The 20373-nt window shown below is 42.0% G+C and overlaps 2 protein-coding genes across 5 annotated transcripts in view; both read right to left on the bottom strand.

Annotated features, from left to right (window-relative positions):
• Positions 1 to 20373, bottom strand: part of HERC2 (HECT and RLD domain containing E3 ubiquitin protein ligase 2) — a 109684-nt gene that overhangs the window by 951 nt on the left and 88360 nt on the right. For all 4 annotated transcript variants that reach the window (XM_072135681.1, XM_072135684.1, XM_072135683.1 and 1 more), the window contains 15 exons: positions 20099 to 20297; positions 19789 to 20003; positions 19393 to 19570; positions 18550 to 18711; positions 18331 to 18422; positions 16336 to 16475; positions 14198 to 14385; positions 13821 to 14018; positions 13075 to 13158; positions 12598 to 12739; positions 12165 to 12359; positions 10434 to 10546; positions 10048 to 10238; positions 2359 to 2464; positions 856 to 1068 (listed from right to left, as the gene is read on the bottom strand). In XM_072135681.1, coding sequence (XP_071991782.1) covers positions 856 to 1068; positions 2359 to 2464; positions 10048 to 10238; positions 10434 to 10546; positions 12165 to 12359; positions 12598 to 12739; positions 13075 to 13158; positions 13821 to 14018; positions 14198 to 14385; positions 16336 to 16475; positions 18331 to 18422; positions 18550 to 18711; positions 19393 to 19570; positions 19789 to 20003; positions 20099 to 20297 — 2416 coding nt within the window. The remainder of the gene's footprint in view (positions 1 to 855; positions 1069 to 2358; positions 2465 to 10047; positions 10239 to 10433; positions 10547 to 12164; positions 12360 to 12597; positions 12740 to 13074; positions 13159 to 13820; positions 14019 to 14197; positions 14386 to 16335; positions 16476 to 18330; positions 18423 to 18549; positions 18712 to 19392; positions 19571 to 19788; positions 20004 to 20098; positions 20298 to 20373) is intronic.
• Positions 5445 to 7524, bottom strand: LOC140118160 (uncharacterized). Its single transcript, XM_072135685.1, has 2 exons — positions 6353 to 7524; positions 5445 to 6066 (listed from the first exon to the last, which is right to left on the bottom strand). Exons 1-2 carry the CDS (start codon positions 7522 to 7524, stop codon positions 5919 to 5921), a joined length of 1320 nt encoding a protein of 439 aa, XP_071991786.1. The 3' UTR covers positions 5445 to 5918.

Below are 20373 nucleotides of genomic sequence, written 5' to 3'. Positions count from 1 at the left end.
TAGTGTACTACAGCACTGCTGTTTGGAGCAGCACTTTTTCCGGGAATGTTATATCCGATCAAAATACAAAAAAGTAAAAGTTGACAACACCAGTCCATAAAAGCGATGTTGCAACTCTTCTAAATAGCTGTTCCCTTTACTCCATTACATCATGGGACAATATTTACAAATAGATTTGTCACCTGAAATACAGCAGGGGTTATAGCCAAGTATAATAGACCCTCTGAGTAGTATGATTGCCTTTGATATGCCCCATGGATATGAGATCTTTGGCATTCATGTTGCCTAGAAGCAATTATTGTTCCTAGTCAGTTCACATCACAGTATTTTCATCAGTTCTTGTGAGCCAAATCTAGGAGTGTTTTCTCCACTTCTGGTAGCGGCTCACAATAAGTGATGCAAAATACTGATGATATAACTAAGGTGTGTCCTCATATCACAGTCTCAAACTAAATCAGTGTGTTTGGATAAATCATTGCCGTGCAAGACCATGAGTTCTCTTTTTGACAACCACTATTTCTGGCTTAGTGCCAAAGTGGCAAAATTTGGCAACTTTAAGATCATTTCGGTGAAAAATAGACCTTTCCCCACATCATTAGATGCTTTCAACTAATAATTTTCCCAGTGCTTATTAGTACTATAATTTTTCTGTCCCCCACTGCAATTTCTTGTATGCACTAGATGCCACAATTATTCTTTCTCTTGAGCCAGAAGTTATATGTGGCACCCCAGGAGTGACTTTAATACAGTTTTTTTTTTCTTCTGTGAAACTGACCATACATATCCTCTTAAATGAACAAAAAAAAACAGGAGCACTAAAATACACAAGGAAATTACACAAGGAAAACGATTTACCTGAACAACAAAGTCTCTGCCTCTGAAATCTGCTATTGTTCGAGGAAGTCTGGTCCTTCCCCACACAAATCTAAGGAACAGTGAACGTTCAGTGTTGGAGAAAGACTCCATCACATCCCAAAACCACTGAATGAGAGAAGCTGTGGGCTCAATCCCTTTATACGTGGCAACGGACTTCAAGAGATGAAGAGGGATATCAGGGCTGCCGCAGACCTGGAAATATAAAGAGGACAATATAAAACACTTCTCCATTACCCAACACAGGAAGACAAATTACAGAGGAACTGATTAGAAACTCTCCATATTCAACAAAGTACAATACCATCTCCATCCAACCCCTGCCAATATTTTATGGAGGGTTACAGTTCATCAACCCTAGTAAAATTAACTTGGGAAATTGTGAACACAAAAGCACTAAGAGTTTATATGGAATACTCATATCTCACTCCATAGGGACTACATTCAATTAATTGGATTTCTGCTGGAGTCAACCTAGGCTGGAAACCTCCAAATGACTAGTATGAACCTCCGTGCTCATTAAATGCATTATATCCAGTAAATATCAATTAGTCATCTATTACTGAATGAAATGGTTTTACACCATTATTTCTGCTGGTACTCCAAATGAGGTATGGAAAAAACGCATTATGTACAGCTCTCCAAGACATTGCCCTAGCAGATCCCTGCTGCTTCTAGATGGAGAAGGGGGGACAGTATACAACCAACAACCATGACGGCGTTATTGGGATCTGAGGATGATCTACATACTGTAAATGGAGGGCAATATAAAGTCTATAGTAAAATATGTGTTGTTAGGTGGCACTGGAGTAGATACTGCTATGTAAAATATATAAAGTTGCAGCTGATTCCCTTGCAGTTCCCTTACGTAACAGTCTATGTCATTCCAAAGAAGTTTAAAGTGACAGTCCCGGGGTTTATGGTACGGAAATCACTGGCCATGTGACTGCAGAGGACAATGCTGGCAATTTCTTTTATTGCAGGTTATGTTTTTTTGTTTTATTTTATAAACCGGGCTGTCTGTCCCCTGCTAAAATGCAAACATTATTGAATTACCCCTTCAGCTAAAGTAGTGGCACGGCTATGGTCTCCAGTGGTTGCCATTTCTCAATGTTGTTATGCACGAAAATAATGAAGACCTAATACTGATGGTACATGGAGGACCATCTGATTACCATCAGTTTCCGCAGACTTGCATGGACTAAAGGTCATACTATAGTTATGTATAACAGCAGCCCCCATTATTTGTACCATTACCGATGCAGTGAATGGGGCCTAATGTGAAGTAAACTTCCTAAATTCCTCCCAGAATGCTCATAAAGATAACAGTCTAGAGCAAATAATATTACTGTAGTATCTCTCACAGAACGCAGTTGCATACATGAAAATAAGGTTTGTCCATATTAAACAGTTTTGTTATAGAAAAAACCCTACTCAGATATTTATACACATTTTAATACTATTTACTATAGACTGGGAATATACCATTGTCTCAAGTTCATAACCAGTGAAGAGTGAGAGAAGGGGAACTGGAACCACACGTGCCATCCCTTCACGTACAGCCGCTACTTGTTCATCAAACTCATGTAACCTATAAAAGAAATTGTACATTAGAAACAGAGCAATGCAGAGTAATGCAGTTCCTCCATGCAGCACTTCAGATCACATGATGTGAACAGTGAACACAACCGCACAAAATGTAAACCGACTGACGCGCCATAGCACGTTCGTTATTTTATACCCCCTGGGACCTATGGTATATTCAAAGACCCCTAATCCCGGACAACCCATTTACAGTGTGAACTTTTCAAATTATTCTAATGAGCCTGAAAGACTACTGAGGGCCTTGCCATTGCCCCTCCATTCTGCAGCTTCATAGGGCCTTACACTGTGCAAAAGCCACCCTACTGTGTGCTCAAACTCCCGGTGCTGCAGTGAGATTACATCAGGCAGAGCGAGGGGAAGTGCCGAGCAGGAGCAGAGAGGGAGACAGTCTAATTGCCTGTGAATCCGCAGCATGGAGGGGCTTTGGGAACCGCCCCAGAAGACTATGGCTCATTAGCATAATGTTAAAAGTTGATATTAGAAGGAAGGAAGCCATGGATAACAAATATAAGAAGATTGCCACAGTCACAGTGCCTGGATCTATGCGTACGTGGTTTATCATGCTCGAGTTTGATGGTAGATTTTCTTTAGGGAGTGAGGTGTAGTTTGTAGGATTACTAATTATTAATAATATCTACAAAATCTACCAAATGTTTAAAGTTCTCTTTATGAAACTTTCTGCTAGCTTTAGGACATTTTAATTGAGCTTAAATGCTTCTACATGGAATGATAGGATTACAATCAATTGAGCTATTGCTATGACTAGCTGATGGCAGGAGCCTTCTTCTAAGTAGATGTGACTGGTCTTTTGGCTACACTAGAAATCCTTAACTGGAAAGACAGGAATTATATCTCTTGAATCCCACAGCCTACAATGTACTAGGCAGACCTCGTGTAGTTACAGAAAACATTTCTTATTAAATCAGAAAATCTAGTCCTGGGATTTTCATGATCTGAAAAAGACCGGTCCCTCCTATTTTCACAAGGTAGGTAAAGTATCTGTACATTTTCCAGTACATTTCTGCCTAGCGGTGCATTTCCAGCCTATCATTACTAAATAGCGGCACAGTAAGACAAAACCATTTTCTGTCATTTTCAAGTCGTAAGATACACACATTCTATTATGTTCCCAGTTGCTTGGCCTAGCACAGTATTACAGCTATAACATGAGACTGCAGCCTTACAGGAGTGGGTCATCAGTCCTCAAACAGCTTCATGTACTACTAAAGCAAGAAATGTAATAGTGTATATACACACACCTTTACATATACAGTACACCGATTAACAGGTTCTGGACTGTGTGCCCTTTATGGTCCAGTTCTGTGGCATCATCCACAAAATAAACAGTTTTTATACAACAAATGTGTTTATCACTTCAAAGGCAGAACACTGAAGTCAAGCTCTTCCGTCTCAGAGTCTCTATGATAGACATTGGGCACAATCGAAAAAGACCCTGAGATAGACATCAGGCTAATGTTACATGGACATCAATGACAACAGAGGGGGGATGGGGCTATATGAGGCAAAGAGAGCTTGACTTCAGTGGTTACATAGAACTTCAAAGAGTTGACCCCACTCTTGACTATAAAAAATGATCTGGAAGGTGTGAATGCACTTGATAAGGTTCTGGTCACAGACATTCATCGAAAATAAATTCTAGAGCCACTTAAACAGTTACAGGGACCACAGCAAAAATGCTAACAATTAAAATTTGTTTACAACTTTCAATGTTCTGCCAAGGTCCATGCATTAAATAAGCTATTAAATGACAGAGTGCCAAATCTGACAGAATTTGTGACAGAAGCACTGGACACAGCCTTATAAACAATTGTCAAACATTAATTTATGGCGTGGCCGCTCGGCTCACTCATGATGTACAGTCTCACCATACAGTGGCTGTGCATAATAGACCTCAATGGGGGCCATGAATTATCTGCTGTTATTTCGGCTAACACACCGTCACCAAATCGGTTGTGTCCATAAGGCCTATGATAAAGTTATAATTTTATGTGGCAGGTTGGTTTGAACATATTGATAAAAGTTTTTTTATTATTATTAATAATAATAGTAATAATTATACTATTTTATTTGTAAATAAACACACACAAATATAAAAGAAAAATCCAGTTTATGTATAAATTATTACTGCAAGAGGTTACAAAAGTGACTTGCCTTGAATACCATGAATACTAAAGCCAGAGACGGGCTGCATCCATGTAAGCAAGCAATGTGGGGTGGACAGAAGCCCAGCAGCAGGGGGAAAAAAACCTATATTTCTAATATTCTTTAACCATTTTAATATAGTACATGACAATTTCCTTTGTGTTTTATAGATCAGGCACAATAATGGCATCTTGTCTACATATTTTCAACAAACATTGCCCTCTGGCTGCAGTCTAGGGTTTATTCCCAGGCTGTTTTACAGAATTGCAGCACCATACATAGTTCATGAATGTTTATCTAGGAGCTATTAAGCTATTCAGTCCCAATTCTGGTTGCAACACTATTTTATTAAGAAAACAAGACAATCACCATAAATCATCAAGAGCAATAAATGTTCCCTTGATGATGAGTGCAGACACCTTAAATATGACTGCTTTCAAACATTTCATATTCATTCATTTTTTGTCTCATTTCTATTTTATTATGTAATTGCCCAATTAATACATTTCAGAACATAGTTTCGAATAACTCGGTTTTGCTATTCCTTTGTTCTAGAAGTAATTGGCCAAGTGGGTGTGTCCAACCCCAACTCGTAATATCCACTAGACCAACTACCTATAAATTTCCATAAAGTATACAGTAAAATTGTGAATTAGATTACTCACCGGTAATTCTATTTCCGTTAGTCCACCATGACGGCCCAACCTGGAGGATGCCCCTTGACCTCTGCAGGGACAGGAAGAAGAGAGGTTAAATGCTCCCCCCCTTGCATCCTCCCGCCAGTGATTACAAAATAACCATGCTGAGGAAGATACAACCAGATTTATTTAGTATGTTTGCTCCACATACAAAGGAAAATTATCTGGAAATAATAATACAAAGAAAGGAAGAAATCCAGCTGGGAGGGAAAATATATAGGCCGTCATGGTGGACTAACGGAAATAGAATTACCGGTGAGTAATCTAATTCACAATTTCCGCTTCGTCCCCCATGACGGCCCAACCTGGAGACTTACAAAATTAGTAAGCTTTTTTAGGGAGGGATTACAGCCTGTAACACCTTGCGTCCAAAAGATAGGTCTTTTGACAAGTGCAAGTCCAGCCTATAATGCTTGGAGAATGTAGTGGATGAAGACCACGTTGCAGCTCTGCAAATCTGATCTAGTGACGCTCCTCTTCTTTCCGCCCAAGATGTGGACATAGCCCTGGTCGAGTGAGCTCGGATTCCTGCTGGTATCGGGCTTTTCTGTAGGTCGTAACATGAGGCAATTGCCAGTCTCAGCCATCTTGCAATAGTCGCCTTCGACGCCTTCCTCCCCTTATTTTTCCCGTCCAAAGAACTCCATTCGCGTTCTCTTGCCGAAGAAGGGTTCTCACAGAAGGAGGGTAGGATAATCTCCTGATTCCTATGAAAGTCGGAAACCACCTTGGGAACAAAATTTGGATCCAACATCAACACAATTCTATCATCTAGAATTTTCATGTAGGGTTCCCTAATCGATATAGCCTGAAGTTCACCTAACCTTCTAGCAGAAGTGATGGCTATCAGGAAAACTGTCTTAAGTGTCAGGTTTTTAACACTGGAGGAATCGATAGGTTCAAATGGTTCCTTCATTAAGGCATTCAAAACTAGAGTTAAGTCCCATGCTGATGATTTTTTAACAGTCTGAGGCTTTAACCTAGAGGCAGCTTTAATAAATCTTTTGACCCACCTGTGCTCGATGAGAGGCTGGTCGAAGAAGGCACTAAGCGCCGACACCTGGACCTTCAGGGTGCTGGTAGACAAACCCAACTCCAAACCCTTTTGAAGAAATTCAAGCACCTGCAAAATATTAAGGTTAGCTTGGGAAGGTGGACTGTCCTTACAGAAGGAACAGAACCTCTTCCATATCTTATGATAGATGGCAAAGGTGACTGGTTTTCTACTTGCCTTCAGGGTCTTGATGACTTCAGATGAGAGTCCCTGAGAGCTTAAGAAGCTGGATTCAGGATCCAGGCAGACAGCTGTAATTTCCCTGGGTTTGGATGATGGATTGGACCCTGATGTAGTAGGTCCTCTGATGGCGAAAGAATGACTGGATTCTCTGGTGACATCTTCTTCAAGAGTGGGTACCAGCTTTTCTTCGGCCAGTTCGGGCAGATGAAGATGGCTCTGGTATTTTCCTGAAATATTTTCCTCAGGACCCTGGCGATCAGGGGAATTGGGGGGAAGGCGTAGACTAGTGGAATGTCCCAGGAGTGAGAGAAGGCGTCCAGCCGTTCCCTGTTCTCCCCTTTTTCCAGAGAAAAATAATGCAGGCATTTGGTATTCTCCCTTGTTGCGAACAAGTCCACTAGAGGATAACCCCACAAAGATGTTAGCCGCTGGAAGATCTCCTCCTTGAGGCTCCACTCGTTTGGTAGGATCTTTCTTCTGCTTAGAAAGTCCGCCCTTGAATTCTCCGTGCCCTTTAGATGAGTGGCAGATATTGACAGAGTGTGTTGTTCTGCCCACAAAAATATTTTCCGAGCTAGGGTACTCAGGAGAGGAGACCTGGTTCCTCCTTGTCTTTTTATGTAGGAGACCGTAGTTGTATTGTCTGATAGAATTAGGAGGTGTTGGTGGGCAAGAAGAGGCGTGTTCGCGCTGAGTGCTTCCCATACTGCTTGCAACTCTCGGAAATTTGAGGACCTTCTTGTAATCTCCTCTGTCCAGGTACCCTGGGAAAATTGCTGAGGCATCACTGCCCCCCAGCCCCTCTGGCTCGCGTCTGTCTGGATTGGGATGTAAGGGCTGTTTGACCAGAAGATCCCTTTCCTCAGATTTCCGTCTTCCAACCACCATAGCAGGTCCCCATGCAGTAATATATCTAAGACCCAGGGATTTGAAGTGACCTTTGTCCATTCTCCTCTGAATCTTAGCAACCTTCCCCCTACTATGGCATCATTGTTTTTTGTTTCTATTAGGGTCTGTTGGGGTGGAGAACAGAAACCCTCTCCCTTTACCTCCTTTCGGGTAGCTCCAGCGTCCCCTTTTCCCTTTATCCTTGTAGGAATCCTTTTTGAAGTCTCGAAAGGGCTGCTTCTTGGGTATCGATCTCTCAGGAAAGCCCTTTTTCTTATCTGATGCTCTCTCAAGTATAGCATCCAACTCTGGGCCAAACACAAACTCCCCTGAGAAGGGAAGACTGCACAGTTTTGCCTTGGATCTGATGTCCCCGTTCCACTGTTTTAGCCACAGCGCCCGTCGGGTAGAATTAGTAAGTGTTCCCTCCTTTGAAGCGAAACGAATTCCCTCGGCAGCAGAATCTGCGAGGAAGGCTGTTGCAGATTTCAGCAAAGGAAAGTTCTCCAAGATTGTTGATCTCGGAGTCCCTTCCTTGATGTGGGATTCCAACTCATTCAGCCAGTACAGCAAGTTCCTTGCGACTGAGGTGGAAGCCAAGTTAGTTTTCAGACTGAGCATGGAGGTCTCCCAGGCCTTTCTCAACAGGGAGTCAGACTTCCTGTCCATAGGGTCCTTTAATTGGGCCGCGTCCTCAAAAGGAAGGTCAGTCTTCTTTACTATTTTGGTAACTTGCACATCCATCTTTGGACAAGTGTCCCATACTTTAGACTCCTCGGGCTCAAAAACAAGTCTCTTTTTAAAGTTTTTGGACACGATAACCCTTTTTTCTGGCTCTTGCCACTCCTCAGAAACCAGCTCCTTTAACGTGTTATTCAGGGGAAACACCCTCTGGCGTTTTGCCTTCAATCCCCCAAATAGTTCCTCCTCCTTAGATCTAGGGGGAAGAATCTCCTCGATTTCCAAGGTCTGTCTAATTGCTTTTAAGAGACCATCGAGTTCCTCGAACTGAAACAGATGACGTGAATCTTCTGTTTTTTGTGAGTCCGTAGGATCATCATCTTCTACGTATGAGCATGAGGGAGCTTCAGAATCATCCCCCCCCTCAGATATAGAAGAATCCGGCTCCACTCTAGGTTTCTTACACGGTGGAGGCCTGGACGTAGCAGCGGCCACTGAAGAGCTTATTTTCTCCTCGATAAAGCCCTTTAATTCGTCTAAGAAGGATGTCTTTTCCTCTCTCATAAAATTGTCGATGCAAGACTTGCAAATCGGCTTTTTGTATGAGTCGGACATAGAGTGGGCACACATGTTGCACTTTCTAAGCCGGCTTTTCTCGGGTTTTTCAGACCTGCTCGTCTTATCCCCTTTATCCTCCTTGCCTTTCGTTTTAGACCCTTGGTCTTTCTCCTGAAAGGGCAAGCGGAGGATAATAAATGACCCACTATTTTACACACAGTAAAAAACCCAAACCTGCACAAAAATCCCACTTACAGAAACCGGAGGATGCAGGAAGGTAGGGTCTGCCTCGTCAGCCATCATAAAAGCCGTGGAAGCGCACAGGAAAATTTCAGAAATACACAGCACAGGAAACCAGCACCGCAGCGTCACACACAGATCTTAGACCTGAGATCAGCGTGACTACCTGCTCCAGGTGACCTTAAATACCTTAATGGGGAGCCCATCCCCCTGTAGAGTTCACCTGCGCCGCGTTCCCGTTCCCAGGGATGCATTGCGGTCCTGTGAGCCGCCACTTCCGGTCGCGACCGGAAGTCGTCATCGGACCTCGAGGACGCCGGGAATTGTAGTTTTTTCGGCCGCCGCGCGCTCACACACGGATCGCGGAGCGGCGGCCAGGACGAACGGACTGGAAGGGCGGCGAAAGGGAGGACACAAGGCCGACCGAACGCCCCAGCCCGCCGGGATTTAGCCAGCCAGGACTACCCGTAAGTTTACTTCGTCCCCCCCCCCCCCTGGAGGAGAGAGGGCACCTCTCTTGTCCTGCCTCGGCAGGGACAGGAAGAACACTGGCGGGAGGATGCAAGGGGGGGAGCATTTAACCTCTCTTCTTCCTGTCCCTGCAGAGGTCAAGGGGCATCCTCCAGGTTGGGCCGTCATGGGGGACGAAGCGGAAACAACATAATAGAAAAAATATGCTCAAGAATTGGCATGTCATGCATGCTGTTAGGTAAAGTTAATATATGAGATGAGTTGGGGTTGGACACACCCAATTACTTCTAGAACAAAAGGAATAGCAACTGCACTATGACCGATATATGGCCAGATTTTACAGGACTCTATTGGTATCTGGTGCACAGAGTCCCTGCTTCCCTGTGAAATGTAATAACCATTACTGCTGTTCCGTCAACAAGCATGGACTCCATGATGTAAGTAGTCCCATTGACACTAGGCTCGGTCTGTTTTTCATGGCCTCAAGTACAGTTCTGTGGCTCTGGCCCAATTGTTCCCTCTGCAAATAGGTAATCAGCTGTTCAATTCTATTCTATTAAGATGAGACCAAGGAAGAAGACGACATGGCCTGATAGAAAGATAACATATGGAGCAGCATTTTAGAGTACACACCTGTAGCTGATGGCAAGCCGTACATACTCGGCCCGATTGTCGAGGGTTATGTGTGTGTGCTTGGAGCTTAGCTGGATGTCTTGACCACTTGCACTGGGCACAGTAAAAGGAAGAATCATTGCCTCAAATTCCTCAGATGTTGCTTCATTGTCCCGTATATACATAAGCCCAGGAATAAAGTCTTTATCCACCTGAAAAAAAATGTGTAAGAGTGTGTATAAAGGGTTTCCCGGCCAGTCAAAGATAATCTTAAATTATGTGCTTATCTTGAGAGATTATGAATTAGTATTTCTCTTCTCTTCTACAAAGAGAGGTATTAGGCAGTGTGACGGCAAGCTCTCATCTCCCGCTATTACCATATATTACATGCTTAAGTCGCCACTTACCTCACTGAGGTCAGCAATTGTCAGATTCATGCCTGCCAGCTGCTTCCACACTGGTTCGGCCAGATTAAGGCTTAGAGGGCTCCCAGTCCGAATTGCAATTCCAAGAAGCACACCTAGAGAGTAGGGAACAGAAGTCATTTCATAGTCTCGGAGTCATGTGTTACTAACAGGCTATTATTCGGAATTGAGCCTTCCTTTCTCTACTGCACATCTGAAAGGCAGCAAAGAGACCTGACGGACCGCTATGGACAACAGTTCTATCCCCCCACCACCACCACCACCACCACCTGCACAGGGTAATGTATTTTTCTTTGTAGCATTATAACTGCTGCTTTTCTCTTTTTAGAATATCACTAAATATCCAGCCCTCCATAGCTGGCTGCAATGCAGTATCCTATAAGCCTGCTGGCAGGAGCACAACTGCAAATACTACATTTGTTTATACAATGCTATACACTGCAGCCCTGGAAGGGGTTCAATTCTGAATCTTGCCTAAGATTTATAAATTCTATTGAATTTCCGCTTCCACTCGATGACTGCAGCAAACAGACAGAGGTTTGCATTAAACATTTCACTGCCTAGGCAGTGTGCAATACAGAACACATCATCCTCACTACCAATGCATGCCCTGTGTGGAGTTGTAGTACTTGTCCGAACTTGGAGGCATGATAAAAAGTTTTCCATTCTTACATGATGAATAGACATGTCAGCCTGTTCTTGCCATCTCTTCCCTTCTACAGCCTCATCTAACCACCAATGGGGGATAAGACAGACAGAGACTATACTTTTGACATAAATGAAGGATGTGTGCCCTTTTTCACATTTAAGGAGAGAGGATGAGCAGAATTACACCAAATAACTATGTGCAAAACAGCAGAACACTGACGGACACTGCCTTACATTTATGGAGTGAGACCAGATCTCCATCAACTTCAAGCTGCTGCATCCCCTCGAGACTGCTCGATTATTCAGGCTAACTGGGACAAAATGATGGCTTTCAAGGTTAAACGCCTCACTAACCATGTCACAGGGAACCCCCTCTTTAGGCACTGCATCATATGTTTAATATTGGGAACTACCATTGAGACATCACCTCCACATCCCTATTTAGATTGACATTGACAAACTTATACTCATGAGGATCGATCTGGTTAAGATCTCCTTTTGAAAGGAATTTCTTTTTTCCTTAGATTCTTCTTTAACAATTGAGAAAGCTTAATAGCTCTCTTGCAAGTCCTAATACTATACACCAGTGGTGGCGAACCTATTGGCACGGGTGCCAGAAGTGGCACTCTGAGCCCTTTCTGGGGGCACTCAGGCCATCGTCCAAGGACAGAGTTCACCAAACACTGAATCTTCCTGCAGTCCCAGGCACCTTAAGAGATACTGCTCTCAGCACTATTTTAAAGCAACACTTTATTGGCTGTTTGAACTGCAGGGAAAGGAGGAAGGTGTTGACAGAACTGCATTATCTTTGGAGGCCCTGGAGAGACGCTACAATGGTAGTTTGAATTTGCCTTCCTTCTGTCAACTGTATTAGTGGCATTAGGCCAATTGAAAGATTTGGAAGCACAGGTAGCAATAAGTTACTGTATAAAATTCCACGCTGGCACTTCAAAGTAAATAAGTGGATTTTGTTTGTAGTTTGGGCACTCTGTCTGTAAAAGTTCGCCATCACTGCTATACACTATACCAGCAATATTCCTGTTCATCTCCTGTGATGGCACTTACCCAGAAATCTAAACATGTTCATGTGAAGGGTGGTCTTAGCTGCTGGATTCAATAGGAAGCAGTCCCGATTGGCCCCCGACTCATCTCTTCCATTTGGAGTTACAATAAGAAGCGGAGTCAATCCATTTTGCAGTTCTTCACACATTTCGGCAATGGATTCACTGTAGCCACCTCCGCAGTCATCCACGGACTCCCCTAATGGTTAAAAACAATGTTTTTTTTTTATGTAAACTACAATGTAAAGTCCACTTTAGCTCTGCACAAGTGAACGTAACAGAATTACTTTAAAAAAACTGTAAAAGCATTGTATATCTTACAGCATGTTATGGAGTCGTATCCTTACTACAATAAACTGACTTGACTGCTCGTCACCTGTAATAATAAACTGCTAATATGAAGGGTTTTACCATCTAAAATGTATAATGGCTCATACCAACAAATTTGACCTTCCAGACGCGATGAGGTAACAGAAGGCTGTCAGGACTAAAAGAAGTCATTTTTGCACACATCTGGCCAAAGACAGATTTGGTGCCATCTGGACCTGCCAAACCGCCTTTACTTCGTGAACGTTTTACCTATTAAAAAAAAAAAGAAATAAGCAGCATAAAACAAAAGTTATCATGATTAGAGAAACATCTGTTAATAAGCATAAATGATTACAACTGCATTAAAATAACTATTTAATATACAGCAAGAGCAAATATAGTAACAATTTCATAGCTGTAAAATTTACTGCACTCTTCATTCTGTTCACTCTATTTTTAACTAAGAAAAGTGTAGAGGAGTTTTCCTGCTTTAAGATTGCAGATATGGTTCTGCTGTTAATACATATCGGACAGCATTACAAATGACAATGCTATACTTTCCACCATCAATATTGTTCTACCCTGTAACACTGCACCAAACTTACTTGTATCCGGTTTAACTCAACCACTGGGCCATGTTGGCGGTCTCGTACCATGGTTGCTTGGACAACTTTGCGGAACGCAGCCTCCTGCAGGGAGAAATTTGTAGTCAGGCTAAATACACTACTCAATACCCACTCTACTAGGAATCATTTACAGGCTACCCGAGTAGAGGAGCACATGGTTTATTTCATGTCCGCTTACTGCTATTCACTCTGTATGCACCAGTGCTTGTCAGTGGACACAATGCAACATAATGAACAAGCTAACAAATTACAAAATAACATATCAAATCTGCCAGTACGTCCTACTGACCACCTAATGTTCACTATTAACTATACAAAAATCAATTTAAAAAGTAGACAACGATGTTAAAAATATATATATAATAAAAGCAAGTATTTAAAAGGTCATTTAGCCAGATGGGACGGAGTCCATATTAACCCAACGGTTCTGGTGTAATAATATTGCTTTAATATCACATCAGGATTGTGTTTCCAGGCCTCACAGAAACGTAGATATCCACTGTTAAAGTTTCAGCAAAAAAGGTGTTTTTTTTTTGTTTTTATTAAAGTGGATATCTACAGTTCTGTGGCACCTAGGAGTAAATGTGATATTAAAGGGTATATTGTCCTCTATAAACACCAGAACTCAGTTTCTAAGTGCCATAGTTCAGAAGATGTATAATTCTTTTATATTAACTCATGAAAGCATTATAAAGCTTTTCTAGTAATTACACTTTTATATGTACCTTTCCTTGGGAGATAAGAATGCCACGCAGTGTATCAAAGCCAACTGAGGGACCTTGACCCGTTTCATCGAGCTTTCCCTCCAAATCAAACATGGGTATGCACGGACAAAAGAGCTCAGAGATGTGGTGAAGTAACAGCAATCTATTCCTTAATCCAATAATCGCTATCTCTTGAAGGTGGTTATATTCCATGGGTACCTGCAAAAGTAAATGCCTTCCAACTTAATTATGCATACAAATGTATTTTTTTTAAAAATTGTAAAATAAGCCATTTTCACGTGGGCACAGTGTGTCCTATGATACAACTCAAAAGGGCCAATTCTTTGCTAATACCCAGCAGTGAGACGAATTCCATGGACTAGTAAGCGGCAGGTTACCTGTATGGGGAGCTTGCCAGCATTCGCAGGTTTGCTAGTAGACCAGGCCAAGGTGTGAGCAGATCCACAGGCGACACGATTTATCTTTTTACCCTGAAGAGCTGCAACAAGCCGAGGGCGCTGAATAGCGTTTGTGGTTCCATCTCCAAGCTGTCCTTCATCATTATCCCCCCAAGTGTATACTTCACCTTAAAAATAAGAACTTGTATAAAGAGGAGCGGAAGAGAGGAACTAGGTTTCCAATTCCTAAATGTTCAAGGATTCTGGGAAAGTACCCATGTTGACGCGGCAGTGCCAGCATGGTTTCATTCTTAGTTATTAGATTGATATACTAAAAAAACCACGACCGGAGCTAAGACACAATGGGAACGAGGAGGAAAATCTGTACAGAAATAGAGCGGCCATCAGTACACTATTGTGATAGAAAGCCTGCTAACAGATCTTTGTATGAGTGTGCCTGAAAGGATGCAAATGATTCACATTACCCCTTGTAAAACTGAAAAGATGTGAAATCGGGTTGTGTAGCGAAGGTATGACATTTATTACTTGTGATGGAAGTCACTGCTACAATTATGCCCCACTGGAATAGAGGTTTATGAGAATGTGCCGTGCGTGGGGCACAGCTGTGACAACTGTGTCACATATGTTTGTCAGGCAAGTCTAGTATGTGTTGGAATATATTCCAGAGATTTCTAGGAATAGGTCCCAGGTTTAAAGAATTTAGATACGGGTGTATTACTCATACATGTGAAAACATTTATTAAAAGAGAAAAGGAAAGGGCATTTGGGACATGAGCCAAGATAATCTTTACTTAGTTGCAGCCAGGCATTGCCCTGGACAATAACTCACAAGGGATGAAAGGATGGGTGTATTGGGAGGTGGAGATTTAAAGGAACCTGTCATCAAGAACGGGCATCTCAGCATAAATCTGCCTGCGCCCACCAGTAAAATCTTTCCCCAAAGTTTTTTTCCTTTGTCTATGTTGGCACCACCCACTGCCGTGTGGCCCCGCCCATTGAGGTTTGCATAAAATCTGTAGTTTTACACACAGTGCTCACTGCTAGATACACTGTGCAGTGAAAGTGACAGCATTCTGGAAAGGACAGGAAGTGGACAGAGGGAGGACTTCCTATGAAAAGACACAGTGCTGTCAACTATAAGATGGAGGCCGAGTTCACCATCAGCCTGAGGATAGTGTGACTCTTCTATTCAGAGTATGACACATCTATACTCATTTGCATATCAGAAAAACTGCTGTAATTAAGGTATATTGCCTAAGTGGTAGATCATTTTAGGCAATATGGGCAGTACTTTTAACCCTTTAACAGCAGGTATTACTGGTTAAATTATTTAAGGAAGTTTGAATAAGCAAGGGGGCAATAGAAGTGTATGGGGGTTCTACATACGTCGTATATACTTCGGCCATATATACGTCCCCCATACATGTGTGAATGTAGCCTTAAGCAAAGAAGCAGGAGCTGAATTTTGCCATTGATATGCGAGTCATACAGTAGATAATAGATATGTTAATAGTATGGTCATTGTCTCACATGTGTACAGTAGGTTGGGTTTACAACATGCAATTGTGTAAGGTCAGCACAGTTTAGTGCAGAATCCTTTCACACTCCAAAATAGAATCCTAGCGTAAAAGGCGAGTGCCTGGGTGTAAATGCGCATACATATTTGTATATCTGCCATTGCTGGTACACCTTTACTGCACGCACTACTTCAGGAAATAAAATAGATGGTTGGCTGGAAAGTTTAACCAGAAATCTCTTTGGACCTGCCTTGAATAAGGATAAAATCATCGCCTGTAAATTTAAATTGAAGCAGCAACAGGAGTAAACAAACTACATAGATTAGATCTTCTCAGCAGATTACAAGCAGTGGTGCTGAGATTATATGAAGACAGAAGCCTTGACAAAATATTAGAAAACTGAGGAACCAATAAACCCACAGTATCCTCAGGGAACAAGTAATAAATGCTGGCTATTTCCACTGTGAGATGGGCTATAAAGTCTAGCATCAAAGACAAACTAATTTTATTCGAAAAGCGCCATTCTCCCCCCTCTTTCCCAGCAAGCAAGATAGGAAAGAAGAAACCATGCAAGCAAGGAAAAAATACAACAGCACTTACCATCCTCCGTGCAACAAACACAATGCAGTGACCCTGTAGCAATCGCAATAACTTTCTTCCCCTGAAGTCCCTGGACTTGCCGTGGTCTCCGCACATGATCATCCGATCCATGACCGAGCCGATGGTAGTCACCTTTTCCCCTGTACAATAAAACGCACAGCTGAAAATTGGCATGCATCACCACATTTTCACAAATACAGCTAGCGGCAGGTTTCTATAGAGCCCATAAATCCACTTTATCTTATATATCAGACAAGACTTGTCCTGCTTGACTGGACCCTCCCATCCACATCTCACAATGCACCATGCTTCTTTTCAGCATGTCATGTAACCAAGGTGACATCATAACAGGCCCTTTAGACTCCTAACATTAGCAAACTGTATACCATGCATATATCTGATCACATGGCAGTATCATGGCATGCTTACAGCATGCCTCTGTGAACTTCTAATACTCCCCATATTCCATGGAGGCTGATGTGATTTCATGTGATCAGATATGTACATGGGGTAGAGTGTGTAAATGTCACAGGACCTTAGATGATGTCACCTTGGTCACATGACATGAAGTGACCAATGCTTTAACTCAATGTACCACATAGCAGCAGTTCTGTAACACTGAAACTTGTCAATCAAGATCTAGGAGGCGGGGAAATGCAAGTAACTCCTGAATATGCAGGGTTTCATTGGATTCACATCATGACATAAAGGCAATGGTTTTAGTCCTAAATTTTAATTAAGAATTTATTTTGGGTGGGTTATCGTATATACTGGGGTATAAGCCGACCCGATTATAAGCCGATACTCCTTATTTTACCACCAAAAACTGGGAAAACCTATTGACTCGAGTATAAGCCAAGGGTGGGAAAAGCATTGGTCACAGCCCCCCCCCTCCCAGTATTATACAGCCAGCCCAGCCTGCCCCCTGTAGTATACAGCCAGCCGTGGTCTTCCCCACGGCTCCTCCTCTTTCCTCAGTCTTCTGTACAGCCGGCAGGGACGCGGCCATGTTATCTTCCTGGCCAGGGCATACTATGACGTCATTGCCCGTCGCATCATACTATGCGCCGGCCAGGAAGATAACATGGCCACGTCCCTGTCGGCTGTACAGAAGATGGAAGAAAGAAGAGGAGCTGCAGGGAAGACAGAAGAGAATCTGCACCAACATCGGGGAGCTGGGTTGAGCATCGGGGGCACCGGAGGGTGAGTATATAAGTTTCTTTTTTTATTGACTCGTATATAAGCCGAGGTGAGGTTTTTCAGCAATTTTTTTGTGCCGAAAACCTCTGCTTATACACAAGAATATACAGTATTTTCATAAATGCAAAGTCATGCTGAGAGTCTGGAAAGGAGAATCACTTGAGATGTCACTATCTTGGGCTCTTTGCTAGCTACAACCATGGTTCTGGTGTCATTATAAAGATGATAATTTAATCTTTGAAAACCCCTTCTGCTTCTGAGTGATAGATAACTGGAAATATGGAAAATTAAAGCCAAAGTGATTAATATTGATCTACAGTTCACATTTCCAATGATTTCTTAACTGGCTGTATTTCTGGTATGGTTTTTAAAAGATTAAATTCTCATCTTTAAAATGACACCAGAACCAGTATATTAGCTACTATAAAACTCTAGATCAGGCGGGTCTGAAAAAAAGCAACTCTTCTCAGGTTATTTGCACATACCTTTAAAGAAGATTTTGATAAATAGGTAACTTAACATGAAAAAAGGAACTCCAAGTAAGGATATTCTATACCCTACCTCATGATTCTTTTCAGTGATATCAGAGTTTTAGAAAAAGTTTCTTATGGATCACATTAGAATAGTAGAAGTTTATCAGAATGAGAGCAAGAAAAAAAAGCAAGTCGAAAGTGTGTCCAAGGTGAATTGGTTGATATTGGTAAAAAGGTCAATGATAAAAAAAAAAATGCTACTACTAGAAAAAAAAAATTCAATATATTCCATTTATGTAGTATATAATAAGATTAAACATACCATGTATAGACAGCACCAGACTTTGTCAGAGCCACAGAAAACTGAGATCCACATTCCACTTTGGTAACTCCGAGTCCCGTCAGAGAATCAATCTGGAATAATAATAATAAATAAAAAAACAATAGGAAAAACATAAGGTCTGAACAAGAGAATTTGAGATTCACCAAGCAAACAAATGACAATTTTGACAAATGTGTAAACCGTCAAGAAAACACTTACTTTCATAGGTACTTTGCAGCCATCACTGCCACCCCTTCCGAGTTTTCCATAATCTCCATCTCCCCAGGACCAGACAGTGTCATCATCTGTCAGGCAAAGGGTTTGTGCATCCCCACTACCACAGGCAATGTCTATGACACGATATCCTTGTAGGGCCTCCACCTGGAGAGTGACAAGAAAGCCTTTACATAGAGCTGAAAATGATTAATGGAGGTTATCATTTTAGTGATATGGAAACCCTTGTAAAAGGTAAGGGTTATGCTTTGTACAGTCAGCAATACAATACAATAAAGCTTTATTGATCCCTGAGGAAATTGTGATGTACATGGCATTTAGAGTACATTGGCCTTGGGGAGACTTTCGTTGCAGTGGGGGGTTATTAAGTTGGTTTGACTGCTCCTTGAGTCCTTTTATTGTAGAATACGCCATGTAGAAATATCAAATGCGTGAGAAGGTGCCAAAATTGGATTTAAGTTACAATGGGCTCAGGTTACAACATATTCAACATATATTGGTCTTTTTTTTTTGGTAAGTGAAACTTGTAATTGCATTAAGCTTACAATGTCCCAAAACATATGGAGGCGCAGTACAGGTCTATGGCTGGAGAAAACAACTGGTCTAAAAGCTACTACATGCAGCGCCATGCATAAATACAGAAATATTAGCTGCTCTCTACTTTGTGGTCCGCACAGGCGCAGCACTCATAATAACTTTTACCAATCATATTTGCTTTGACGTTTCAGACTTTTTGAACCATTACTTTTTTTGAACAGTCTAAACGTATAAAAGTCCAACTTTAAAAATAATATTGCCACTAGAGGAACTATTGTATAGCATACTCACCAGCTTGGGCTTCAGCTGATCTTCACTATCTCCATGCCCAAGACGGCCGTATCTCCCTTTCCCCCAGGTGTACAGTTCCCCGGCGGCTGTGATACATGCACTGTGCGCACCACCTGCAGCTATATCTATAACTTCTGTACCTCGCAGAGACTCAATAACACGGGGTCTATCACATGGGCTGAAAGAGCAAATGCAACAGTGAAAACGAAGAACAAAGCAACTCATGACATGACAGAGAAGTAAAAGATCTACAATATTAAATAGGATGAAAAAAAACGATATCATCTAATCTTCCATTCTGCAAACCAAAAGGAAAGAGGAGCTACTTGAGGCACCAAGTTGTGTACATTCTGAGGAGCCAATACTATTATATATACTCCGTTACATTTCATTTACCTTCTGTTGCCATGGCCCAATTTTCCATCTTCTGCCTCACCCCATGAATACACCTCCCCCTCAGAGGAAAGTGCTAGACAATGTTTTCCACCAGAGTTAACTGCAACTTTTTTCACAAAAACATGTTGAATGGATTCCAACAGAGTGGGGGTAGAGACAGATTCAGTGCCACCAATGCCCAGCCTACCACCAGCCCCATATCCTGTAGCATACAACTAGAATATAAAATAAAAAATCAAATTAGAATTGAAAATGAATAAGACTGGATTTCACATTTCAGCAGAGGACAAACATTTAACAACGTCATTACCTTCCCATCTGCTGTTACGGCAAATAATGTTTGCTCTCCTCCAATTAACTGGATAGGTCTTAGTGTAGCCAAGGCTTCGCATGGAGTTGGTACCTTGACTTTTGCCCCCTCAATGCCTCCAAGTTGCCCTCTGTGATTATGACCCCAGCCATAAATAGTGCCACTGCCACCAGCCGACAAGGTCCAGTCATCGGGTCGTCTTCAAAAACAGATGTTTTGATGTAAAGGTCAAAAGCTTTTAATATGGCAATGAATTTGTGTACATTAAAAAATAA

The sequence above is a fragment of the Engystomops pustulosus genome, chromosome 2 (genome assembly GCF_040894005.1).
Source record: "Engystomops pustulosus chromosome 2, aEngPut4.maternal, whole genome shotgun sequence".
NCBI classification, from domain to species: Eukaryota; Metazoa; Chordata; class Amphibia; order Anura; family Leptodactylidae; genus Engystomops; species Engystomops pustulosus.
The sequence above is the reverse complement of the archived record's forward strand: the minus strand, read 5'-3'. Positions and strand labels throughout refer to the sequence as shown.